This window comes from Charadrius vociferus, unplaced genomic scaffold (assembly GCF_000708025.1).
Source record: "Charadrius vociferus isolate BGI_N301 unplaced genomic scaffold, ASM70802v2 scaffold356, whole genome shotgun sequence".
Classification (NCBI taxonomy): Eukaryota; Metazoa; Chordata; class Aves; order Charadriiformes; family Charadriidae; genus Charadrius; species Charadrius vociferus.
The window spans coordinates 1338937-1366686 of record NW_009648717.1 but is presented as its reverse complement, the minus strand read 5'-3'; the positions used below and the strand labels follow the sequence as shown (position 1 = coordinate 1366686).

General features: G+C 39.0%; 1 protein-coding gene across 1 annotated transcript in view; it reads left to right on the top strand.

Annotated features, from left to right (window-relative positions):
• UBE2Q2 (ubiquitin-conjugating enzyme E2Q family member 2) overlaps nucleotides 1-27750 on the top strand; it is a 99607-nt gene that overhangs the window by 49281 nt on the left and 22576 nt on the right. The window contains exons 2-5 of the mRNA XM_009886713.1: nucleotides 16446-16550; nucleotides 23450-23554; nucleotides 25252-25308; nucleotides 27413-27553. Coding sequence (XP_009885015.1) covers nucleotides 16446-16550; nucleotides 23450-23554; nucleotides 25252-25308; nucleotides 27413-27553 — 408 coding nt within the window. The remainder of the gene's footprint in view (nucleotides 1-16445; nucleotides 16551-23449; nucleotides 23555-25251; nucleotides 25309-27412; nucleotides 27554-27750) is intronic.

Below are 27750 nucleotides of genomic sequence, written 5' to 3'. Positions count from 1 at the left end.
GGGGGGAGGGACGGACGGGGAAAGTCCTCGTTCTTGTCGTCGTGGAGGGATAAATAGTGCCTCTGGTCTCCTGGCGGATAGTTGTTTTGTCGTCATGGTGGCATTTAAACTTGCCAAGGGGGTACGAGCAGCCTTGGTGAATCTCAGGGGCTTCTACCTGCGGTTTGCTTTGGGATTGCTCCTTTTGGGGTTTCCACCCTCCCCCTTAAATTCTTTGGTGTTTGTTTGTTGTAAATGAGTGGGAGGGAAGCAGAAAAAAATGTTCAGTGTTGTGTGCCGTGGTGAAAATCCTTCGTGTTTTTAAAAGTTCAGGGCCTGAACTTGCTAAAGGATTTGAATATATTGGCGTCTGTGACTCATGTACAGGAAAGTGCTGGAGGTTCATTTTTGTTGGACTGGCTGCAGCTATAAGTGAATTTAAATGCCATATCAAGATTCAGCTTAAGAGTAGAGTACTGAAAATTTTTGACTGGGTGAAAACAGGATTAGTACGTTTGGATTTGAGGAAGGTAAACTCTACAACTTTTTTAATCTTTTGCCTATAAATGGATGAAAGGTTCAAACAGATAGCATGGAGGTAGAAACATGCACATAAGTGTAAATGTTTGAGTACTGAAAGATGAACATATGCATTTAAACCAGGCAAATACAATAATCTTGACCGGATCCTTACTTGCCTTGAAATAACTTTAATAAATTAAAGGAGATTTGTTAAGAGGATCTTTCAGGTTTCACAGTTAATTGTCATGAGAAGTCAGTTTTGTGGTCATGGGACTGCTGTTTATTTTATCGGACACTTGTATATATTTGTAAGGTATAAGATGTTTTCTATGGTAAAATAAGCGAGATGCTTTAGCGGTGTTGTTTTTAGTCATGAGCTATCAGGTGATGGATTGTGTGACTTTGCTTAAGTATTTTTTTTATTTAGTGGAGTGTTTCATTGCTGGGGACTCTGGCTGTTTCTTTCCACGCAACATGATCTATTTCATAAGTCCCTCTCTTCAGAGTAAAATAAAAGGTCTGATGATTGTGCAGCCTCAGTTGCCAGTTGAATTTGATGGGTTATTTCTTCTTTGTCAAGTGACAGCTAATAGGGAAGCCTGAAGTTTTTGGTGCCTTGGATTTGCGCTGTGGTTTATATCTACTTCCGAGGCTGCTTTTGTTGTAGCTATTTCTGATAGTAATTCTTTCATAACCTGCAAAAAAAGAAAGTCTGCTTACTTGTAGGCCTTTGGTTGAGGTGTGTCTGAGCAAGCAAGAAACAGGCGTAGGTCACTCACTTACGTATTATTGAGGAAACTGTCTGCAATCTGCTATTACAGTCACTTGCCCTAAAGGTCAAGAGGTCTTTCACATGTCATTAGAATTGTGGCATATGAACTTGCAAAAAGAACAGGAAAAGAGCTGTTTCAAACCTTAGAGCTGAGACTTCTGCTTTGAAAAAAGGCTGTGTCTGAGCTTCTTGAAACTTTGGTTTCACGGTTGTCTGTGAGCAGCTCAGTGCTTTTCAACGTTGACTAATTTTTGGCTCTTTGAGGTAGGTAGCTATTTTCCCTATCTGTTAAAAATAAATGGGAGAGGGTAACCTAGGATACAGAGGTGACTGCCTTGAAACAAGTGGGCAGCAGATGACAGAGCCAAAAAGAGAAAGCTGACCTCTGGACCTCTGTCCTAGTTTTTTGACAGAAGTGTTAGAACTCTTAAGTGTGACAAAAGTTGGTGTGTTTATTTTGTTTGGGTTTTTTTTTTTTTACACACACACAGACACCCACACACCCACTGAATTGAGTCTCTTGGCTCTGACTCCTAATTGCTTCCAGTTTTTTCCTGTAGGTACTGTAAACTAGAAAAGGATGAATCTTGTTTACTGTACTTCAGTGGATCTGCAGGTACTGTGGGAACTGGAACTTCAAATAGCAGTAGTAGCATAGAGAAGCTGTTAAGGCTGTAAAGTTGTTGGTAAATATGTTTTCTTGGGGAGACTCACCCTCTGCATCAGAAGCTGCTACCTTAGTGCTCTGGATTTACGGTGCAAATATGTAACTTTAGCTGTTTGCTTCTTCCAACCAGTTTAACCCCTACAATACTGATCAGGCCAGGATATTTCCCTTACTCAACAAAGGCTTACAGTAAATGGTGCGTCTGGACACTCAAGGATCCTGTTAAGGGGAAGAGTAAGCACAAAGCTCAATAATCACCTTTTTCTTTGTGGTTCTGTTTGGGTACCTCAGTGTTCTGCCTGAAATGAAAGCTGTCTAGCAGTGTATATAGATGCTGAAGTTACTGGGTGGAGAAAAATCTGTTAGGGAAGAAAGCTTCCAGTAGCTTCTGCACTAAGTCTGAAAAGAGACCTGATAACTAGGTTGCTCTGATCTTCACAATGGATTTCTTTCTTTCCTCCAGTCTAGTGAGAGAAGGCAGAGGAAAGAGGAGACGTTCTCCTGGAGAGGTGAGGGAGAATGTCTGCTTAGGAACTGCATGGATCTCCACAAGTTCCCTTGGCTAAATTCCACAGTTTCATTAGAAGTCTGCCCTGGAATTTCTCACTGAGATGATTTTCTGATTGTCTGCATTATAAGTTTGTAGAACTGTGTAAAGCAAGATATGTTTTACTGGATAGCTCTTTTGTTTCATAATGTGACAGGCAAACTTTGTCCAAGTCTGCCCTTCGTTATTTCTGGTAGTGACCCATATTGGAACTTACATGGTTAATCAGATTATCTTAAAAGAGGCACTTTAGGGTGGAGTCATCCCTGTCAGAAACATTGCTGCTTATTCCTGAGAACTGTCTTAATTATTGAACTTGTTCAGGCTCTGTACCTTCACATTCCCATTTTGTTATGCCAACAGCGGTGTCTCCCTTCTGGAGTTTTTATTTCTGTTTTTCTTAGGTTTTGTTTTTATTTAACAGCAGTATTCCAGTTAATCAATTTCAGTAAGCCAGTGTCCTTTACTAAGTATACGTATTTATTCTTGTCCTATTTTGCATGCTTTTTGACATAGTATCAAAACAGTGGTTTTACTTAGAGGAGTGTGTTTATTGATCATAACTTTAGGGTGTCTTTCAATACAGTCTGTAGTTTCAGTTTGCTACCTTATCAGATTCGTGTCATGGTATTCCAAAGGGTGTGTTAGAATTATTCAATCTTTTCCTTGTTATCACAAGAAAAAGGACTGATTTGGACTGCTGTAAAACAACTCTTATTTTTTTTTTATGTAATCTCTTCAGAGAGAAACTGGATATTAATCGCCTGCTACCGATACACAAAACTAGTATTGAAATTCTGTTTCCTCAAGCAGTACTTGCAGGCTGAATGGGGTTTGTGCCAGCTCTGTGTGGGAGCAGATTTTGCCCCAGACGGATACTGGGCTCTGATGTGCAGTGATATCGTTCGTACATTAACAATTCAATTCATATGATATGGCTGACTCCACTATACTCTTGCTTCTCTGCTGGAAAGAAGTATCTTCTGCTTTCACTGAAAAATACCCTGCTGCTAAATCGGAGTTAGAAGCTACTATGAAAGACTTGAAAAGGTTGCTGTCTACAGATAACTGCAATTGATGGGAGAAGACTTTATTTTGCCTTCTAAACCAGGATGGATGAAAAATATTTCCTGTGAAGCTTTTGACAAGTTGGGTATATACAGAAAGCCAGCGTAATAGAACATGCAATAGTTCTTCAAAGGCATAAGATTTTTAATAGTAAATGCACTCCTAGCTACTGCCTAGACCGCTGATAACCTTTTAAAAAGGTTATTTATTTATACACAGAGAGAACCACATAACGAATGAGGCTTTTGGTTCAAACCACAGATAGTTGGGTCTGGGGTTTTTGGGTTGTTTTTTTTTTTTAGGTTACTAGACATTCTGTTGTGAGGTTGGGACCTTTGTCTTGCAGCATATGGATACCAGGACTAAATAAAAGCATACACAGGTTTATCTTGATAGTACATACTTTTCTAACTAGAATTAGATGTACTTGGGAGTTTTAAAATAGGCACTCAAGTAACTATTATCAAACATTACTTATGTAATAGAAATTGGGAAGTTTAGTGTTGTTTTATTTAGGGAATTAAAATTAAGCAAACAAAAAAGATACTAAAAGATTGAGGAGTTTAAAGACACAGGACCTTACTTTTCTCACACCACAGCTTAGTTGTGCTACGTGTGAAAGGCTGTAACTGACGCTGCAGGGTTTTGCAGGTCAGTTGTTCTGTCCCCTCTATAACGTATGGATTCCTCCTGAAATACCCTAGAAAGCCACAGTGGTGGGCTTTAAAACCTCAACAGAAGCCAGAATTCATATTTGATGTACAGGAAATTGCGCTTATTTCAAGTGGGTTACTTATGCGAGTTAATGATATAATAATTTCAGAACTGGGACTGTTGTAGTCCTCAAAAGAGCTCTCCCTGCACTTTGATAATTAAAAGAAGTTTTATAAAAGAATAAAAAGAATTGTATTCTTTTTACTTAGCATGCTTCCTCACGTTAACTGTCAGGAGGTTTTTGTAAGACTAAAAGATACCTGGTAACTTTTGTATGTTTCTTCATATTCACCAATTTTAAAGAGGCTAACTTGGAGTAGGGCTACTTCATAATGGGCATTTGATGGTATGTGATAGTTGCCTGTGATTTGTGTTGCCAAAGATACTTACTCTGTGTCAAAATTGGAGTACTGGTGGTTGGCCTTACCAGAGACCTTTCTTATGCTACAACAAGCAAGAGTATGTACTGCTACTCTTGATGATTTTTTTTATTGGGGGGGGCGGGGCTGAGCATGCTGAGACTTTTTGGCTTTTCTGTCAAAGTTTATTTTATCAATGAAATGAGAAAAATTAGGGAGTAGAGTAGAAAGTGCATTCAATTCTGGAAAATAAGGTTGCGTTTCCAAACTCATCATCACAGTCTGTCTACAACGGAACACTGTCAAATCAAAAGTTATGAATGGAGTTAATCAAGTGTGTTCTCAAAAAAGAGTAACTTCATTCTGTCAGACTTACTCAGACTAGAATTAATCTGCAGGTGTTTTTTCTGTGTTGTGCCAGGGGACATTGTGTGTTGATGACGTGTTGATATCCTCAACATGAATTAAAGATTCTGATTGCTAGGAAGAACGAAATATGATTGTGTCCTGCGCACTCTAATACTGCTGTTGCTCGCAGAGCAGCAAAGGCTGTGTGCCTTGTGAGGTGGCCAAAATTGAGTTTACTGGATTAGGGACCTGGCTGTCATGTTAAAAATTCCTTACTGGGTTATTGTTAATCTGGATCATTTCCCAGTCTGGTTCACTGTGTGGCTGCACAAACAGCTGTACCGTCACAGCAGAGGGCATAGGAGTGAGTGAGTGCTGGGGAAGAGTGCTGAAGCCAGTGCTGCCGACAGAGCTGCTTGCCAAGTGCTGGCTGAGTCCTCAGTGGCACTTGGGATCAATCCTGTGTGGAATACCCGAGCCGGCATCACGCCGGTGCGCCTACACGAGTGTCTGGCTTGTTACTGTGACAGCTCAATAGAGACAACTGGACCAGACTAACTGGAAATAGTTTGTTTGTTTACTTGTAAAATCAGATTCCTTTCAGGACAGTGGAAGATACAAAGGTGGAGACAGTTCTCTAAATAGTATCATTAAAAAAAAAAGGGGGGGGGGGGCAAAATTTCTGGATAGGAACAAATATTTGTAGAAGCAGATTAACAGAAATAACTATATTTTAGTTATGCCTCAGTGTGGACTACTGTTCAGTACTGCCAGGTTTGCCTTTATGTAGTTTTGCAAGGTTATAAACCCTAAGTTCCTAGCTGAAGTTTTTTTTTTTTTTTTTTTTTTCTTTAGACTATGAAAGGTAACATGCCATTTTTAAGGGACATGATAGTTTATGATTTAATAAGTGTTCCAGTGTATTTCTTCAGCTGCAAGCTTTGTAGAAGTGAAAATGACCTGTCACCAGCTCATGGGAGACAACTGGAAAACTAAATGACTGATTAGAGTAAGGAGGAGCTGTTTAACATTTATATCTTATATCAGCCTGCCTGTATAACAGAATACTTCTCAGTTGATCTTTGCTGGAAACAAGCACATCAGTTCATGTATGTCTTATTGATTCCTTGCTTCTAGCTGTAATTGTTTAAGTGTGGTATTAAAACAATGGTCTTACGCGTTTTGTTTCTTTTCTGTTATCTCATGCATACAAGGCATCCTGGTGTATTAAGTACTGTAGAGCAGTTAGTGCGTGATTTCTTGAGATTTACTTTGGACTGTGTTCTCCTTTATCCCAGATCCCTAGTCTTTTAACCCCTGTGGGAGAAGGAGTTCAATACAGTTGCAGATCTTGCAATAGCTTCTTCATTGTAGATTCAGAAAGGCAGAAACATGAGCTCTGTCAGAACTTGTACAGCGGCATTAGAAAAAAAGCATTCCTGCGCAGTGGCGTTCAAGATACCACAGGCTTCCTTGAGTTTTTGAAGTAGGAAATAACTGTGGTAAGAGTGTGGTATTTAACTTACTAATGGTAAACATTGGTTGAACTCTATGGCGCTGAAATTTTGCGTGTGGGGGACAAAGTTCTATCTAAATAGCTCTCATCTGAAGGCCAGTGACTAAGTGACAGGAGTCAGAGCAGCTGTGTGCGTGTTGCAGTGAGGGAGAGCTGGGGAACCTGGCAGGTGGTGGCTGGAGCGCTGCTCGGGTGTAAGAGCAGCAGGACCTCTGTTAGCAATGGGTGGGAATTAAATCCTTCTGTCTGCAGATGTGTCTGGAGCACTGCAAGTTTGTAAAGGGAGAGCGGGGAAAAGGGGAAAGTTGTTCTCAGACAGAAAAGGCACAGTGCCTTTGGTGGAAGGGGTGTGTGTGAGTGATTTGAATGCTTGAAAGACATAAATTCCTGAAGGTAAAGAGAATGACGAGGAGGAAGGGGAAGCCTGGATTTTTGGGTGACAGCAGAAGTGACGTCGGACTTTGCATGCTGAGGAGTAGCTGTAGTAGTAAAGGCAAGAGCAGGTCTGCTAGGAAACATTTCTTTTTCAAGTTAAGTCTGGGAGAGAGTGACATGTTGCGACTTTTAGTTATAACCACTTCTTCAGTTCTAGCCATATTAGAAACCATTCCTTGCTACTGTGGCTTTGTGACACTAATGTTGAAGGTACCTTTTGAATGTACTTGTCTGTATAGTTGCAGAAGGAGGTAACTAGTAACTCTTGATTAGAACGAGATGATAATTTGTTTCAAGTAACCAGACTTCCTTCAGGAATTTTGGCACATAAGATGCTGTGCTGCTGGTAAAGAAAGCATCAGAGAGTCAGATTTGCAAAATACCTTTCTCTTTAGCCCATGTGTCTAGCTGCTTATTAGATAAACCATTGCCAGCTGGAGCGCGTGTATAATGCATGCACTAAAGAAGAGAACCTCTTGTGGCTTAGGGCTCGAAAACAACCATCCTCTGACAACTGTCGAGATGAGAGTACAGGCACACAGTGGGGTTTTTGTATGTGAGGAGCAAGATGGGTCGATCCGGCTGCTGTGAGATGCTATGGTAAAAATCTGGATTCTAGTCGGAGCTCTACAACCTTCTTCCTGATAAGCAAGTCCCGTAGTCTTCAGCAGTGCTGTGTTCTGTGCTCAGTTTTCAGTGTGGGTGATCTGTAACTGTATTTGTTGCTGTTCGTAGTATTGGCAATGGAATGTTCCTTAGCTCACTTACCTGGGTTGGCCCTCAACAGCAATCTTCATTTCCAGAGACTACACACTGTTCTTGAGCAACTGTCACTTGCTATGCTGTTAGCTAAGTCATGCTTAGTGTTAATGTAAGAGTTGTGTTTGAGCAGCAGTACGTTAACATTTGGTGTATTTTACTTTGGGTCCCGACAAAAGTGTTAAGAGCGTTGTGTCTTTACTGGGAATTTCTTTGAATGGATAGATGGCGTGCTGCATTATGATGATGACCTGGTGAATAAAATATTGCTTCACAGTGAAGATAAATAACTGTGGTTTTATCAGAAAAGTGCCTTTTTTGCTTTTATGCTCAAAGTTCATATTTTAATTCTGTGTAGGTATGTCATACTGGCTAACAAGTAGCCTGCTGCTGGTTGTTTGGTAAGGGGAGTGGATGAGGTTGTGGCAACTGATAAGAGAGTCACATTACCCTATTTTTCCAAGGGTAATGTGCAATTTCACATATCAGAATCAGGAGTTGGGACATTTGTGTTAAACATTAAATAGTTTGAAGAATGGCTAAAAACTTAACCGAAAGAACTTCACCATAAGAAGTGTAAGAACTGTAATGCCAGAGCTGCGTTCATGTTTGTGACCCTTTGAAGTGATGTTCTGTGCCTTTGCTAGGTTGTTTGTATGTGTTTTGGCTTCTTCTAGGTAATGATGTTTGAGCAGGGAGAGATTTAAATTTGTGTATATGGATAGAGGCATGGAAGTAAAACACAGAAGTAGCTTAGATTATTTCACAAACTTTGAAATCATTGGCCTCTTGTATGTGCCTGTTTGAAAGCAGCATTTGCTTACGTCTTATCCAGGATTTTTTTTTTCTCAAAACTTTATTTTCTGTCTTAAGTGTATCCAAAATACAAAAGTTAAAGACTCCATAATAATTTCAAAAGAATTCTATGGGCCTGGGTTGAACAAATGAATTTGTTCAGATGAAGTTGGAAATTATAAGCTGCTTGGGTTTTGGAATAATTTTTAGACAAGTGAATTGCCATTGAAATACTGTCCCTGTTCATACTTAGTTAGCTGTGCTGTGGTCACCACCTTACGAATATTTGGTACTTGTAGCTGCTGCTGAATCTGTATATTGCAAAAAGTGTTCCATAATCTAGGTTTTCAGTTCATTTAAAACCGTGGTGCAGTCCACGCGCACTCATACAGAAAGTGGCTGTAGAAGGTGTGAAGCAGCAGTCCATTGTATGCGTGTCTGTAGAAGCCTGGTGCGGCAGGAGGGGAATGGCTTTGCGCTGTCCAAGAGGATGTCTGCTGTGGAGTCAAAAGTACTGTCCATAACTGTTTGGTATGTTCTTAACAGAAACATTTCCTTGTGGGTACTTTTGTGGTAGCCTCGTGCAGTCAGTAGAACTTGTTTGTACAGAGAACTACTTTTGTTTGGGACCATTTGTGATCACAGAGTGAATTTTACAAGCACCTATAGAGTTGTTATGGCCTTTCTGTTCCATGAGGCACATGCTTTTGACCCTGCCTTCTATAACATGGCTGTATTTAAGAACATAAACAATTCTAAAACAAGATACTCTGCTACACTTGCATCATTCCCTGGAGAGTGTGTGGGAGAGGAAAACCATGTGTTGTTTTAATGCGCTCCTGGAGTTTTTTGGTTCTGCAGTGATGAGCATGTCAGCAGAACCTACATAGAAGAGGATTATGGGGATCTTTCACCTTCCTCCTGTAAAGGTGCCAGATGATTAAGCTCTTGCAATCTCCAGGGGCCCAACCAAAGCGTGCCACTTCATCTGGGATTGTCTTGTCTAGGCTGTCACTGTCAAGACAGTCATTAAACTTGAGGGTAGAATTGCACTAGTTTTCTGTGTTTGAAAGATACCTGTATTTGAGTCAGTTGAACTTTGTGCCCTATTAAATGCATGAGTTGTAACGAGTATTCTCACTGAACTGAGCACGTCAGGCTTTGACTTCAGGAAGAGTGTAAGAAAATTAAAGCTAATACAAGCTTGCTTTCTGGGATATCGAAACAGCTAAATATCTCTGTTCAGTTGAACTCTAGTGAATAACACATGTCCTTCTGTGTATATGCATTGAGCAAGTTAACAGTGTGTTGTATACAAGCTGAACATTCAAAAGGAAAAGCAGGGTGAAGTTTTCCCCTTGCTCAGTAGAGGTGGGTAAAATTCACTTTGCTTCCTCCCCACCCCCAGTATTAAATTTTTTTAACCCTCCTATTGCATACACTTTTCTTGTCTTTTAGAACTCTGAATCAGTGAACTGTTAGATTCTTAAAGAAATGACAATTCTTTCATGTGTAAAAGTGCAAATTTTAACTTGAACTTGGAAATTAAGTGTTCAAATATTGTAACGTTCAGTCGGTACAACAGAGCAAGTGGCGATGTCTAGATGTTTGAAAATATAAATTTTGGGGGGTTTAGTAACTTGAGGTTTCTGGAAAATAGTTTTATTTGTGTTACTTCAGTTAAGTTTCAAAAAACCTGTATTAAAAGTGACCCTTCATGCTTTCTACTTTTTAAAATTACTATAAAGAATGGAATGGGAGCGCAGATGACAATGTGCTGACTTTTAAAGTTTCTTAGCCTATAGATTTCATGGACACTCAAGTACCCAGTGGTACAAAATGCTTACTTGCATCTTAAGCTGCCTTTGGAAAATTTGGCCCCTAATAATGGGAACCAGTCTGTCAGTTGTGTAATCACAACTAATACTCTTTTAAGAAGCTGTAAGTACTAGTATTTTGTGGTCATCAAGCTGAACTTTAGCTTTAAGAATATCCTCTCAAGTCCTGATATGTTTGTTAATATTTATTCTCTTGTTTGGGTTTTTTCCCCTCTAAAGGCTGGCTGACACAGGTGAAAAATTCATAAGCAGTTGAATGATTGACTAATAATGTCAAATAATATATACTAAATTGTAGCTAATTGTATAGTTTAATCTTCAGTATTTTTTTGAATGTTCATGTAGGATGTTTATATGATCCCTAACCAGTAGAAGTTGATTTTATTTAGAAAAAAAATCTAATTCTCGTATTTAATTCAAATGAACAAACTTAGTAGCATCAAGGTGTGTGCTGAGGGAAAGCCATCTATGACCTGAGATAATTACTTGATGTGTGTTTATATCTGCAAATGTATTCATCTTGAAAAGACTGTATTAGCCCTCTGAAATGTCATGTTACATTAGGATTTACTTCATTACCAAGATGTGTGTGAGCTAGAGTGGTCTCTTGCTAGCCTTCTCAAAGCAATTAAGCTCTTTAAAAGATTTGGGGCGTTTGATGTTCTGTTGTTTGGCAGTAAAGGGGGACGGACAAAAATTTGGGACTGAAAAGATAAAAGCTAGGCGTGCCGTTATGAAAATCAGTTAAGTTTTGGTTGTAACCGGTGTAAAAAGAACAGAACTAGGTTCTGGCAATGATGGAGGTTTTGCAAAAACTATAAACAGAAAAGAAATGAAATGGGTTGAATTTTATTCAGCCAGTGTGCTAAGGAGTTTTAAAAGAAAAGAAACCAAACACTTTTTCAATCGAAGATGATCTGGAAATTAGATGCTGACAGTTTTCCCATTTTCTTTAATTGTGATTTTAAATCGTAATGCTGAAGATGTGTGTTTAAATGTGTATTCCTGCCATTTGGCCATGATAAAATGGCTCCGTTGTGTACAAGGAGACGTGGTTACACTATTGCCTCATAGCAAACTGTGTGTACAGGTTGTTCTAATCTTAAGAATGTGAGCAAGATGTGTTGTTTTAATTTAGCAACTTCTCAATTTCAACAGTATTGTAGTAATTTAGAAATAGCTCATTTAAAAGTCTGTTACTAACATCAAAATTGTGTCACTGTAGCTTTACAGAACAGGATAAAGATTATATAACACTGTCAGTAAAACAGCCTTATTGTTATGGATGAGAAAGCTTAGATAGGATATACTTAGATGACAGATCTCTAGCCAGGAAAAGCTGTCTTAATGCATGTGTTCCTGGTGTCTTCTGTCACTTTGTGCTGCTTTTTTTTTTTTTTTTTTTTTTTTTTTTTTTTGGAGGAAAATTGTTAGTAAAATGCAAGTAGACCTTCTTACAGAGGATGCAGTGGAATGTCTGAATGGTGAGATCCTGTGTGTATTCTTCTCGTATGCTGTGGTTTTCCTAAATGATTAGAGAGGTTTTGAAATTGTTCCAGCGGCAGGAGTGTGGGGCTTTATCCTCTTTGTATTTCGTGTGTTTATTACTAGGCTGAACTCTTTTGCTGCTTTCTGTTACAGAAGCGTTTGTGTTGACAAAGCTCCCAGTCTGTCCTGATGTTAATACAAAGGCTCTCTAGAAGTGATGATCCCATGCATTGTAATTGTATCTGGGCTGGCTGTAAACATGCGGCCTTTGTCCCCAGGCCTCAGTACATGCTAGGTGTGATGTCATCGCGGCGTGTCATGTCTCACTGAGCAATTGCATTAGCTTTCCAGGCTGTACAGCATGTACATGCATCAGCTTGTGAAAGCTGCCCAAATCTAAGCACTGTAGCTGTTGCCTCTTGTGATGAATTTTTGCTTTTACGCGCAGAGAGCAGGAAAATGTCAAGTTACAGCGGTTACGTAAAAGATCGCTGTCACTTAATACGGGTGATACCTGTGCAGCTAAGATAGATTATACAAAATCACTGTACGCCAGCTGTGTAGTAAAAGGCCCGAAATGACGTAGGTCGTTTTGTTGGGGTTTTTTTAGCCACTGAGAATTAATAGTAGAATAACTGCTATTCTAGGGTTCCCCTCATGAAATGCCTTCATATTTGGGAAGCTTGTGTTCCTTGCATGACATAACAACTCAAATCCATGACATAACAACTCAAATCCATCTCTTCTCTTTATAGGATGCAGATATGGAAGAAAGAGCTTGACTTAATTCTCTCAACAGAATTAGCTCGTGTGAAGTTCAGTTGTTTGACCTTACAAACCACAAGCTTAGTTTTTCATTGCACACTATGGTGTTACAAACTCATGAGCTTGTTTATATCTCAAAATCATAGTGTTTGAAGTTTGTGTGTGAATTCTCTATTTCAAAATATAGTGACTCATATCCGCGTGAAACTCATCTGTTCCAAAAATATGGGTTACTTACAGATCTATAGAAATGTAGTGCTATGTATGTTTTTAAGTTAAACAAACATATTTATTGGTAAGTCCAAAGAATTAAAAAATGTTTCAACAAATTGGAGGTTTGATTGAACTAGTATTTTAATGCTAAGTATCTGTTGTGAAAAAGTTGGAATATGCAATTAAATACCCATATTCCAGAAACCTAACATTTGAAATCTTTTCTGATACAGAAGAGTGAATGTGCTCAGACAGTGTTTAAGAAAAGCCTTTCTGATAAATGCGTTGTTCCCATTCATGTTTCAAAAGCTAAAGCAGACTAAAAATTAGAATATTTAGTAATTTTTAGGGTATAGTAATTCATATGTGCTATATAGTAATAATGCAGGCAGTATCAAATGCTAGTATGTTTTCTTACATATAGCAGGACTTGCTTTCATTGCAAAAACTGGAATGAGTTGGAATGAGAGCAAAGAACGAGGAAGGACTGTCATTGAGTGCAGAAGGCATCGGCACATTCAGGTAGCCACTGTCACGTATTTAAACGCACAGTGGGATTGCTTGATCAGCAGATCTGCACTATCGGTCATGTTCCTGTCTGACGAAGGATTTGCTGCCAGTTTTTTGGAAGAGATTTTTGAATAGCGCCCCCCCCCGCCCAACTGGCATAGATACTGATGGCAAGTAACGAACGTCCTACTGTGAGTTCGTTCACTAAATCCTTCTGGTGGAGAAAGGAGAAACAGAATTGCCAGAAGAGTATAGACAGTGAAGAGTTGAGCTTCATTCTGTAAGCAGCCTTCAGATTCCAGATACGGTTTAGAAGAGGGAACTGACAGACGTTTATCTTCTATAAATTACTGCAATTAATAGACTTGCTTAGACTTGGACTATCATAATTAACAAGCGCTTACCAAAAAAAAGCCAAAAATACCTGTTAGGAGGATGCGCATACGCAGTCCAAATGTTGACTGTGTCTGGAGAATATTTTTATTCTAATGAGTCTGAGGATTTTAAGAGGCAGATGGCTCAGTGAATCTTGGAAGGGATTTTGCTTGTTCTTGGTATTTTCTGATGGGAACGCTAGTGTAATCTAAAGTCAGTGTTTACCCTATTGCCTTTCTCTTAAGTTAATGAGCTGGCCGGAGAAGTTCAGGGCTCAAAAACAGCTGGTTCAAACAAGTCTTCAGGCAGTAGTGCCACAGTTAGCAAAGTCTCCCTTGTGATGTTCCCCACCGTGCGTAAAGATCCGGTGTGCAGTATGAAAGTCTTGAGGTAATGATGTTGCACCATTTACAGGTAGGTCGCATGTTATTAAAAATGAGTAAGGTGTTATTAGTCCAAAACCTGGAATATCTTTAATGAAGTGTAGCTCCTAAAAATAATTTGGGAACCCAGTGGCAACTGGGAACTCAACCTTGTTTCTCTGGCAGTGATAGTGGTTAGCCTTGCAAGGGTGTCTTAACTGAAACTGAGGAGAAAATATGCTTTTCCAAGGTCCTGTGTTTGGTAAAGGAAGTAGTAGATTAAACCTCGTGTAACTACCCATCTGTTTGCCTTCCTTAGCCTTAAAATTCTGGCAAGCTGAGCACTAGATTTTCTTTGCAGACGTTTGAGATGTTAGGCCTTAGTTAATCAAGAATAGACATTCTAAGGTCTCTGCTAAGTGTGTGGTATTCTTCACAGTGAAGCTGAAAGATGTCGACAGTCTGTCTTTTCATAAAGGTACCAGGAATATCGTATATTCTTCTAAGGTATTTTTGTAAACTTGGGGGGCAGGTTGAGCTTGTTCAAAAATAGGTTTATGCAAAGGCTTCAGTTTACAGGTGGGAATTTTAGACCTCTGGAGCTAGAACTTCCCTGGAGGATGCTGCCAGGTGGGAACTCTGCTGTGATAGTCTGTTTTTGCCAAAGCTGATGTCCTTCATCTAATCACGTGGTTTCTTTTATGAGGTTCAGCACTTCAGCTAGGTCAGTTAGGAAGTAAGCTTCATGTTATTAAAAGCCAATTCTAACATGCTGGTATCTCTCTCCAGTTTTAAAATGGATGTGTTCTGCATTCTAATAAACCCAGTATCTTTGAAATGACAGAAGCTAGATAAAGTTCAAGGTCTGGGTTTTTCTTTTGCACTTTGAGAGCTTGCTAAGGCTAAGTTTGCTTGGGCACCATGAAAGACCGGGCAGAACACTGACAGATAGGTAAGATGTCTTCTTTCTGTGAAAATTCTTACTGCTGTCTTGAAAACTGTAAAGCAAAACGTAAACAATGCAATCAAGAAAGAGAGTAAGTATGTAAGCACAGTGCACATTTTGGAGTCACCTGTTAAGAGCAGCAGTAGGAACCTTGACGCTTTAAGTGTTAAAGAATGAAGCATGATTTGTTGTCTCTGGAATGAGAAATGTGGAATTTTTCCTTTTAAGCTGCAGTGAGGGAAACGAATGAAAATTCCCTCATATTATTTTGTAAGACCTGGGGATATGAAGATAATATCTGGGTGGTAAAACTGAGGTTCAGCAATTTGTCCTCAGCTACTAGAATTTAATTGAATGGATGATAAATGGAGAATGTCTTAAATAACTAAAAGCAAAAAAAAAACCCAACCCAAACAATGTTATGAAGAGACACTTACTGTTGAATTGAGAACATTACCAATCCTGTGTTAGGAAAAAATTGGAATTGCCTTTGGAAACATCTAAACAAGGGGCAAAGGATTTCTGTTTACCTTTCTGTAGCAAGGGTCTTCCTAGCAGCTTTTGAAGGGCTGCATGCTGTGGCAACTTAGGGACAGAAAATCACGTCATGGATTGTATGAGTGGTTGTGGACTACATCTGTTCCCTATGTTGTATGTGCCCTAACCATGGCTTGTTCTGGAAAATTGAGTATACCTCTAATCCTGTGAACACATTTGGTCTCACTGTCACTTAGTATGCGGTTTGGCACCTGCCTAACAACTGTAGGACTCTATTGATGGAAGAAAGTTATTCTGTAAGTTTTCTTAATGTATTGTTCAAGAAATCTTTCAACAGTGGAAAGTCCTGTATGAGCCTTGATGGTACAAAGATAAAATTGCAGATTTTTGGCGTCATGATCTGCCTGTTGACTTCTCCTCGAAGGCAGGAGGCTTGAGCTATGCTGCTTTAGTCTGAGGGCCAGTGCTAGATCAGTTTGATTAATCCCATTTGAGGAGGAAATCTGAGGAATTCCATTGTTTGTTGCTTTCACAGCTTTTATTTGGAAGAATCAGTATTTTTATGAAAAATTGCCATGGATCTAGTTTTATTCTTTGACAACATGTACTGCTTGTGATTTCCATTTTTTTGGTAATCCCCTGGACTGCATTTCTAAATTGCTCCCTCCTGCTCCACTTGCCTCCAGGGTTTTAAACTTTTCAGCACTGTTTCTTATGTATGTCCATCATCTGATCAAGATGTGAATCGGATGAAATGCTAGAAGAACCAGTTGGCTGGATTTCTTCAACTTCTCTTGCATTGCCTAAAAAATATTGTGTTAAAAGTTCCCATGTTACCTGAGTAAGATAAAAGGTGATGTTAATACTGTGTTGTGAAATTTTTGGGGATGAACGAGTTTTAAAAGCTTTATGGGTGGGGTTTTTTTGTTTATTTATTTGTTGGGTCTTTTGTGTTGTTTTTTTTAACAGGAGTCTTACCCCTCTTCATCACCAATATGGTTTGTAGAATCAGATGACCCAAACCTGACTTCAGTCTTAGAGCGTTTAGAAGATATTAAGAAGAGCAATACTCTGGTGAGCAAGTGTTTATTTAGTTTTGCGTGTTTTAGTTTTGTCACATTAACAAACAATTAAATTACTTTGGTTTGGGGGTTATTTGGAGGGTTTTGTAAGCACAACTTTCTCTTCCAAAAACATATGAACCAAAAGATTTGGGGCAAGGAGTAGGTGATTTAAATGATTGCTCTTTAAAATAAGGTAAGTTTCAGCCCCTTAATTACACAGTTTAAGGTTTTCTGAAAATAATTGAACAGTGAAATGCATGAGAACTTTAAACTACTGAATAAAACAGTTCTGATGTTTTCTTTGCACAGAGATCAATTACAGAAGCAAAAGCTTTGTAAACGTGACTGTAGTGGTAACTAATACAAAAAATTCCTGATTTCAGTAAAGAAGACTTGACCTGACAGCTTCTAATTCATCAGAATGTTCCTTAGATAGTGATAAGTTGTCTTGTATTTCAGAAAACTATCAGAATAGTTCAGAAAACTATTTCAGAAAACTGTATCTTACTTAAATACCCTTTTGATGTGGTGATGGGAGTTGTGTGTATACATATACATAAAAAAAATTAACTTCTTGTTAAATGTCCTTGAATATTACTTGCAGAAACATGTCAGTAGAAACGTACTTTGTTCCACAAAGAGCAGTATTGCAACCTACTGACAAATTCAGTGATTAAAAGTGTTGGTTTTCCTCTCCAAATTCAGCTTTATGGATATTAAGTAACCCTTAAGGATGATCTTTATTGGCCGATTATTTTAACATTTTTGCTTATTTTGTGTGCAGGACTGCATGAATGCATGTGATGCATACAAAACAAATCAATCTGCAGAATGCTGCTCCTTGCATGGATTGTGTGCTGGCCTTAATATTTGCCTGGTTTTGGAAAACTTGGGAATGTTCTTTCTCTTGAAATCAGTTACCTGTGATGTTTACTGGGATGATGTTAATCAAGCATACTCGACCTTAAATAAGGATGTGTACCTTTCTTTTTCTAAAGAATATTTAGAATGCATTTGACTTCTGTCAGAAATAATTAGAAAACTAACAAGCAAATGAGAGTCTTCATGTGCCTTGCCATAATTAAAAACAAAGGGGCGTTTCAGAGGAACATTAGTGTTTTAATGTATTATGTTGGATTTCATTACAGGAAACATACATATCAGTTGTGTATTTTCTTCTTAAAACCTAAACCTTAGACTAAAATACATTTACAAGAATGTTATAGATCTCTTATTCTTTGTGACTTCTGCCTAGAAAGACATACCACAGTATAATAGTAGTAGATGTGGCCAAATCAACTTTTTTCTTAAATGCACTTTTCAGAAGTTTCTCAAGCGTGAAGCTGGTATGGCTAATAGCTTCAGACTAAAGGTTTTAAACGAGCCGTTTCCTGTGTTTAACTACCTACAGGTTTGCTTGCAGTAGGGTAGAAAGCTTTATTTCAAACGTGCATAGGACTGGCTGTGCTGAATTGCATAGGCACATAGACTGCTTATGTGCGTTGTAAGAAAACAGCTTCTGATATCAAGATCGTACTTGCCCATGTAAAAGCTTATGGGTTGATGTAATAGACACCTGTGGATGGCCCATTGGTTTCTCAGGAATCCGCCCCACATCGTGTTATGCCAAGATGAAGACAGATGGGAGTGGTTGAAGAGACAAATACTTACACTACAAAATCGGACTTCTTTTTTTTGCTCAAAAGGCTTGGCTTTGTGGGTTTTGGGTTTGTTTTTTTCTCCCTACAACTTTCCGCTTGCAGCTCGCTTGCTCCAGTGCCCTTGAAGGGGGGAACTCACACACAGTTTTCTTGGAGTAGGGTAGGAAGGGGTAAGGAACTACTACCTGCAGAAATCCAGAGGCTTCTGACGTATCGCGCTATCTCCTAAAAACTCACTTAGTTTAATCTAGACTTTTAGAATATTTCAAACTATTTTTCATTTAATGTATTGCATCTAAAGAATCATTTGTGCCACGTTGCTCTAAACTTATGAAGTTATCGGAACAGTCAGATTTTGAATGGGAAATTGCATTGGACTCTTCCAGGAGCTCAACAGAACACAGCAAACGTGCTAAAAGCATTGCTAGTACGTGTACGCTGGGTTAGCGTTCTTTGGTATTACTCTGCCCTTTCTTCTTGTTTTGTAACTTTTGACAGGTATCGGCTGTCTGGGAAAAGGGGAATTTGTTCTTTAGGCATAAAAGTTTGACAGGTCTGTTATATGGAAGCCTTATCATTTGTCATGGTAAAAGAAAAACTGTTTTACCTATGTTAAAATCATGCACGTGCTTCCCGGAAAATCTTCTGTGTGTTTGAAACTGTGTTACCTACCTTGGCATCAGCATAGTGCTTTTTGCTATGAAAATTCCTCAAGACACTAAAAATTTCGAAAGGTTGTTAAGAACGTGATCAGCATAGATAGCATTAGGTTTGGAGGCTTTAGCTGCTTGACTGTTCATATTGAACGAGTTCCAGTCTGCAGATGAAGGGGCTACAGAATTCTCTCTGACCCCTAGTGTCTCCTGAATTCCCTTTCAGATCCTGAAAATCAGCACTGCATTAGAGTTGGTAAGCGGCTGAAACTGACAGCTGCCTTCTAGTGGTTGTGCTGTGCAAACCATAAATCCTTCCTCATTTTCGTTGTTCTGCTTAATATAACGGAAGTTACAGTTGCAGGTCTGAAGTCTCAAACTCTACTTCATGGGTTATTAAATATAACTACAGGATTTGGAGGTTTTCTTTTTAAGGGGAATAGTGAAATGGACTTAAATTCAGATAGGCAGCTTCAATTCTTACACTCTCCAAACCTTCAGGGCTTAAATTTGCATGGAAGACTTCAAAAGTTTAGAGTTCCTGGCGTAAGTATGCGTACGACTTAAAGCTGCTGTCCCTAAACACACTGATTCTGTATTAATAATTTACATTCGGTCCCACATGGTGGCATTTCAAGAAAGAATGGTGGCTCTTGCAAACTACCAATGCAGCGGCAACTAATTATGTATCGGGAATCATAGAGACAAAATGCAGGTAGTTGCTTTACTTTCTGAAACTGCCCGGGGCTGCTGACTGTGTGTGAGGCCAGTTACTGTCACAGGCTACCTGATAGCTACGTAGTGGTCACGCTTCAAATTGCTGTTATTGCTTCCCTCTGTTTCCTCTTGTATCCTTCTTCAGCAGTTTTCTTCAGTGGTAGGCTAAGATTTATTGATTTGTTTATTTTTGTATAGATATAGATTGTGTGTATATAGATACATGTAGAAAAAAAAGTATGTGTATACTACACTACTTCAGTCTGTGTTTCTTGGTAATCGGAAAACAAGGCGCTTCATAGCGAACCCAGCAGTATATTAATATAATTAAAGGTACCCTAAAATTGTTAATGCTTTCATACTGCCTTAGAAAGATCTCTTTGTGCGTAAAAAGGCCTCCTAATGTAGGATAGGTTTCAGAAAAATTGTTCTAAACTGTTTTCAGATTTGTAAGATGTTAACCTAGGAAACAAAATTCTTAGAAGTGGTTTTGTGTGCTAAAACAACATTATGGTGTCCGTAAGAGCTACTAACTTCTCAGAACTCCTGAAGCATTAAAAGTTACATTATAGTTGTGTATATTATATTTGTATACTTTGTTATTTTTATATTAATTATAATCTGTATCATTAATTTATAATTTTGTCATTGTATTTGCTCACTTGAGCATTTACCTTACGCATGCAATTGACATTGCTCTTTTCATACCCTGGGGATTATGTGTTCTAGTTGCTGTTTAGTTTCTGCTTTATGCAGGTTGTATTCCAGGGAAACTAGTGGTATACTGATAGCCCACTTTTCTTCAGTAGCAGCAAAGAGTGTGTGTTAAGCATTCATTTTACGTTAGCCAAGCATGTGAAGTTAGCCTGGAAATACGTTTAAATTATTAATACATGGCAGAAATCTGCTGTACCTTTTGATGCAGTCTATTCACGTACCATTAACACATGCAAATCATGCTAGGGCCTGCTCAGAGCAGGGAGTTGGATCAGATGACTTCTAGACGTGCCTTTTAGCCCGAAATATCCTATAATTTTTCATACATATGAGTGGAGAATAAGGGATAATGGTGGCGGTGATCCATGGCAGAAGGATCAAGGGTATGAAATGAATTCCTGTGGAGGAAAAACATAGCAATAAGGAAGAAGGGTTGTAGAGACGGGATCAGCTTCTCACTCTGCCACCACCTTTGCAGACTGTAAAAACTGATGTCAAGTAAAACAACTTTGCTATAAAAATGAAACTGCAGTTTGACAGTTGCATTAAGCTCACCCTGAAGCATAGACTGCTGCCAAGGAAGGGGGTCCCTGCTCTCGGCTGGAAATTCCTGCCTCCCCCTTTATGGTGAAATTGTTGCTTCTGTGGATCTGCCTCAAAGCTTGTAAGCTGCTGCATGGTTGTGTGATTGCTGGTGCCAGTTGAAAAGAAGGTGAAAGCGTGCTGCCGGAGGCAGGGAGACGCCTCTTCAGACACAGCCACTGTGTAAGTTGGTCCAGGTTGTGCCAGCAGCTTGTTGCTTCGAGAGTGCTTGTGTGCCTCGCAGTGGTGCTGTGTTCAGAAGGAAGTGAGAGACTATTACAATGTGTTAGGTCCTGCCTGCAAAGATTCCTTCCGAATTTTTATTCAGGTGACAGGACTCCTTGTGAAGAGGACGGGGAGGGGAGGAAGCAGGGAAGGAAGCAGGTCTTAGCTCTCGTCCCAGCCCTTATTGTCTCTTTCCATAGAGGCACATCTAACATTTTGTTCATCTGCTTTTCCAAGCTTTGGACCAGCCAAATACTGGTGGTGGTGTTCTTCCCGCACCATTTGGATTTTTTTGTATGCTTCACAGCAGTTGTAAACAAATTAATGGCTTGCCTAGCTTTACACAGCTGTGTGAGGAGAAATTACAATTCCTGAAATGTTATAGTTTATGCTCCAGCTCTCCATGAGGCAGTGTTAGTGCAGAGAAAAATTTTCTCAACAAAATGGGTAGCAGTGCAACTTTAAGCATCTTACACGTATTGCAAATAATAGTTCTGAGACCTGTGGTTCTATCTGCTAACTAACTTTTTGATTGTTTAACCTGCTTTCTGCCTGCTAAAAGATTTCCTGATGTTTCAGACACCCATGAAGTTACAAACAGGTGTAGAGTCTTAACACTGATGAAAAATGTGATTTTTACAGGAAGCTTCTGACAACATAAAAGCATCGCATCCCATGTCTATGCTCACAAGAAATGAGTTGCTGATACAGCAGTTCTTGTAGTGTCATCTGCTTTATTTTTGAGTTAAGGATGACATGAATGATGCAGAAACATCACACCACGTTGGCTAGGAGAGAACATTGTAACTCTTGTAATGCGGGCTGGTATGGCAGTTCACAGCCTCTGATGAATAAATAACACTCCTATTAAACAGGAATGTTGAATTCTACTGGAGAAGGGAAAAACACTGAAGCTTTCAGCATAAGGGCAACATCTGATTTGGGCTTGGAAATGAGTTCTTAACCCTGGAGAGGCTGAATTTTCACTTGCGGTAGGGTAAGGTAAGAGCATTTAAACTGGCCAATAGCAAGGCTTTAGACATGTAGAATATTTGGGAAAGACTAGATTTTTCTTAGATACCTTAATTTATTGTGTATTTTAAGAAATACACTATACAAACACCAAATGGTGTTGTAGAGGTATCATTCTATCAGGAGAATACAGTCTGTGCTGTAGCTTGGCTGAGGCCACGTTGCCTGAATCTCCCTCCTTTGTGGAGAGATACTTAAAGGGGAGCGGAGGTTGTCGCTCTAAGCGTAACTACTAGTAGTGCTGAAGGGTATGTGAACAGAAACGGGTCTTGCACACTGCCTTCTGCAAGTGGCAAGACAAACTTCCTTTGGTGTCTGGAAGAAAAGTCCATCAAAGGATGTGTAATTTTTCCAAGCTTCATCTGTGGTATTATTCTGCAAATAATGAAGTGTTGACCATTTTGCAAACGTATTCTGCAGTACTTCCTGCAGAAATAGCAGAAAGGACTATGCAAAGGCATTCTGCTATGCAAAGACCTCGAAAAGTTAGGAAATGTAGTAGTACAGTCTTTTATGGTCTTGGCCCTAACTAGAGATCTGAGGCTGCCTAGGGAAAGTTAACAGCTATGGAAATCCACTTAATTAGCACAATGATCAAGAAGCAAACTTAATTTTTTTTTATGTTTCTGCAGAACTAAATTTATTTTCTGGATCACATTGCAGTGAGTGAAAGGTGTTCCGTATTTTGCAGTTGACAGAACGCAGTCAATGTAAGGTTGAAATTTGGAAACAGAATTGAGTGATAGTAACAGATCGTGCCACAACCTGATAGGAGATACGCAAGCAGACTACTTGGGCTCTAGCTCTGAGGTTGGCCAGTTTCTATGCCTTGTGAATGCATGTCTTGCTTCTGGTGCCTCCCTGGTGTGCCCTAGAAAGGGATTCAGGATGTGGAAATCGGACTGTTCCTCCTCGGTTTTTTGAAGACATGGTTCTTTAACCTAGCAAAACTGGAATGGACCGTCTTGTCTCATGGAATATAATCATTTGATTATTCCCTAGTGATTTGTAGCTGAGGCACCTATGCCTGGAATGGATGATGCTGCCAGAGCAGATTTTTCTTTTGCTTGTGACTTTATTTGCTTGACATAAGGAGACGAATGTGACCCATCTTTAACCAGCTATGTCCTTAGTTTCTCGCTGTGGGGATTTTATTGCAATGACTACAGCAAAAAAGAGGGATCTTTAAACTTTATTCCGGGGTGTGCACAGTTAAATGCTGTACACTGACTGAAAGTTCAGTACCAACAGTGAAGAAAATTCAAAATATATCATTTTATGCTTTGGTTTGAATAGACGTTTCCATGTTTTCTTTTTTATAGCTTCTTCAACAGCTGAAGCGATTAATATGTGACCTCTGCAGATTATATAATCTTCCTCAGCATCCAGATGTTGAAATGTTAGATCAGCCATTACCAGCTGGACAGGTAAATTAAAAAGCTGTGGACACCTCCTTATGGCAATGAAGGAGTTGTTTTTTCAACTCCAAGAAACAAGGTGGTGGGAACGATTATACCTTGTGTAAGACGGAACTGAGGTATGAAGCGCTGTTGCTTTATGGTGTCCTCAATCTGAATTTTGTTTGTGGAATCTATTTAATAATGGTGCGATAATATTACACAATCTCCTTTGGAGTTTCTTTATCATTGAAAGGTGTGCGTGTGATACCAGTGCTGTCAGTTTCATTCCCTTCTGAATTCTCTTAAAGCTAATTGCGGTGCAGTCCTAGTGCTTCCCAAATTTACTTTTTTCTGAAATGTAGATGTGATTGAACGCTGTTTGCTTTTTCTTGAAGAGTGTATGTTTTACAGTATGCGCTTGGATGAACTGCTATTGATGTTTTCCTTCCTCTTCAATCCCTTGCAGAGAGATGGGATATCAAGACCATATGCTGCATTGGGTAGGGAGTATGTGAGGTGCCTTGTATACTTTCTGTGCACTTGACAAATTAAGAATTGTGAAGGGCCGTGAAATGTTCAGGTTAACCAAAATGTTTTCTATTGTGCTGAAAACAGAACTAGTAACTGACAGTAACTGTTCTCTTTTTTTGTATTTTTAATAAGATTATGATATCTTCTTTTGCTTATACATGTTAAGATGACATGATTTCTAAAAACTCCTGTAGCGTAACAGATGGTTTTCCTGTGGTGACAGTACTATAGTAATGACAAATAACTTGCTTAATTTTGGTCATGTGCCAAATTGTAATCCTATAGGTCTTTTCTCTCAGCCACCCACATAGCAGTGCAATTGGAAGGCAGTAGGCCTGTAATATTAGGAAGTAACTTCGTTGACGAATCTTGCTTATGCCCTGAAACTCAAAAACAATTTCATGGAAGGTTTCTCAGCCAGAAATGCCAGATAATTTGCAAGTTAAATAAGAGTGGCCTTGTAAGTCAGACCAAAGATCCACCTAGTCCCCTGTATTGTCTACAGCAAGTGGCATTCCTTCTTTGCCAAAGGAAGAGTAAGCAGAGCACAAGCGTATCAGAACACCCCTGAGTATTTCTGCAGCTGAAACTTCCTGAGCTTGAAGTGGTATCCTGAAATGGAAAGCCATGAAACATGAACTCAATGTTTTGTTTTAGTGTTTTATCAAATAATCTAATAAAAATGGCTATATGATGGTAGTAGTTGTTGCATAAAAGTTCTAGCTAGAGAGACAAAAATCCACAAAGTTTTAGAGGTCTAAAGTTCGGGCTTTTTCTTTATAGAGGTCTAGCATGGGCTTTTTCTTTATAGAGGTCTAGCATGTATATTCCAGTCAGAGCCATGATCTGATTTCATGGTTAAGAGATGATGAGTTATAACTCACTTGACTTGTTTATTGCATTTGTCACTGGCTCAGAATAGGATATCCTTATCTGAATCTCAAGTTTTCACTTAAAACTTAGTGTAAAATTAATTGTGACATTCTGTTTATCTTTGCTTCGTGCAAAAGTCTCCGCTGTCCTACTCCAGGAAACGTTCTTTGTGTATCTTTCACGTTAAACTTCAGTCCTTTGCAGACCTTGATAAGCGTAACTCTTGTATATACTGCTTTCTCTTTGATAGTAGACTTCCTGTTTTTGAAAGAAAGGAACATATGCACAATTTATGCAGAAACCTCATTGTTGTATTGCAGAATGGAACAACAGAAGAAGTTACATCGGAGGAGGAGGAAGAAGAAGATATGGGTGAAGTATGTGTATATATGAGATTGTTATCCTAATCTAGTAGAATTCTGGCATTTTGCTCTGCGGTGGCTTGCTAATTATTAAGCCAGATGTAAAATGTATTCGCCCTAGAGTTCAACAGAAAAGATAGTTAAAAATTTGGATGTTTACCTTAATGTCAGCTTTTACTTCAACCACCAAAACTAGTGAAATTTTCTTCTTAAACCTAGATCTCAGCTGTGAGGTACTTGGATACAGAGAATTGGACATCTGTTTGTGCTTTAGTCAAACAATACGTAACATTGTGTGCCAAATCAGTAAGTTTGCGTTGTTAACTCCTATTTCAAGCAGCATATGAACTGGCTCTGATACAGTTGAAAGTGCCTACCAAATTGAAGCAGACTGGCCGTAAGAGTAAATCGGTTTTCTGATTTATTAAACAGGTGAGCTAGTTTTTAACTATAATACCTTGAAGGAAATAAAAGGACATCTGAAACAGACATGCTAAACTTTATTTCACTGTCTGGCAACATGGTGCTCCTTTTAATGAGTCTTTTACTGTGTAAGAACCACCCTTTCAATTACTTCTACAACATGTTAGAATAGCTCCAAGATGCTTGCTTTTTAAACCCCTATGAATAGCCTTATTATAGGAGAACTGTTCTGACTACTTCAGATTTAATTTTTAATGAAGAAGGTGTGTAGTAAGAATGAACAACGCATTCTTTGAATAGAAGGTCTTCCTTCAGAAAAGATCTAAATGTTACCCTTGTTCTGGAATTAATTTGGAGCAGCTTCTCTTACACCGTATTTAGCCTGATCCAGACCACACTTGTTGGAGGCAGAGTTTCTGTAAACATAGTACGTATGTTCCCATGTCCTGCTGCCACAAGGCTTTTGTTGCTTGCAGGCTTGTAAGTAGCCTTTTGCACACTGTTCAGGTTACTTTAGACAAAGATGTATATCTGTCATTATTTATAAGCTGTCAGTTGGCATTATGTGTGGCACTGATATCTTCAGCTTGTAATCTATTCCGATTTCTAAGTTGAACAGCAGCTTATGGTTCCTAGGGCTATGTTGTTCTTTTGAGGAACATGAGCATTTTAAAGAATACTTAGTCGAAAATCTGTTACAGTTGGAGGAAACAGTCAAAGGCATCAGGTAGGTGTGTTTCTTACTACATAAGACATCCTCGAATTTGCATTTGTGGCCAGGTTTTCCTGCCATGCAAAGAGACGGTGGATAAAGAGTAGCCACAGGTGTGGTGAAGTACTGCATATTGGAGCATATCTGATAGGTGTCTACTCATAGCTTGCTGGTGTGCCTGCTGTAGTGCTTCCTTTTTCACCTCAAGGTATTTACATCCTTTCCCTCTTTTCCACAAATAGAACTTGAATCACCTTACAGGCAGTTGTCTTTTAAGTTCAGAGTGCTCCTCTGCAACAAGATAACCCCGTCTCAGAATACAGACTGGAAGATTTTTCAGTGTCTTAGTCTAAAACTCGGAGCTGAAATGTTGGCTTGTGTGATCAGAATACTTGACCACATGATTCTGTCTCATATCCTCATTCCAAAATTGCTGCATCTGATCTTCAGCTGCAATGTTTACCTTGAGTAAAGTACATGTAGCTTTCTAATATTTACCTTTCTTGAAGGGTTGCTGTAGCCCTGCCAGATATGTTAATCATTGTTTGCCAGAAGTGTAATACAGCTAGGATTGTAATGGCAAAAAGTCTGCTTTTAGAAACATCTTGGACGCACCCTAACTTTGTGTACTTTTGGATTCTCAAGCCCTGTTCAAAATGCCCTAACTTCCTGTTTTCTACCTACTTTAATGGGCTAATTCGCTACAATCTTAACTTCTCACAGAGGTCTTATTGTGCTTGTTTCTGTGACCAGAAATATGTTGTGAATTTGGGTCTTGTGTGTATTGTGAAGGCTCCCTATACTTCCAGTGAATACTGTCAGCGGAGAGAGTGCAGTTAGAGCAAAATAGAAATGACATCCAACAATCACTAATACATAGTGCTGTGCAGTATTTGACTGTATCCCTAGATGGCCTTGGAGAGGGTTTCATTGAATGAAGAGCTTGGTTAAGTTACTTACAGTGAATTTTCCTCTATCCTGTAGGACATTGAAGATCTGGATCACTATGATATGAAGGAGGAGGAACCAGTTGATGGGAAGAAATCTGAGGATGAAGGCATTGAAAAAGAGAACCTTGCAATCTTAGAAAAAATCAGAAAAAATCAAAGGCAAGATCACTTAAATGTGAGTTAATGATTTATGCTTTTTCTTTGCAATACTTCTGGCTTTAAAATAGAAATTATTTTCAGCAAATAAAGCCTACTGCTATGCACCCAGGCATAAATTAACCTGTAGCCGACTTCCAGCATATATAGGACAAACATCTCAAGTTACGGGACCTAAATAGCTGGTTTTGGAGAAGTTTCAATAGGCCAACTAAA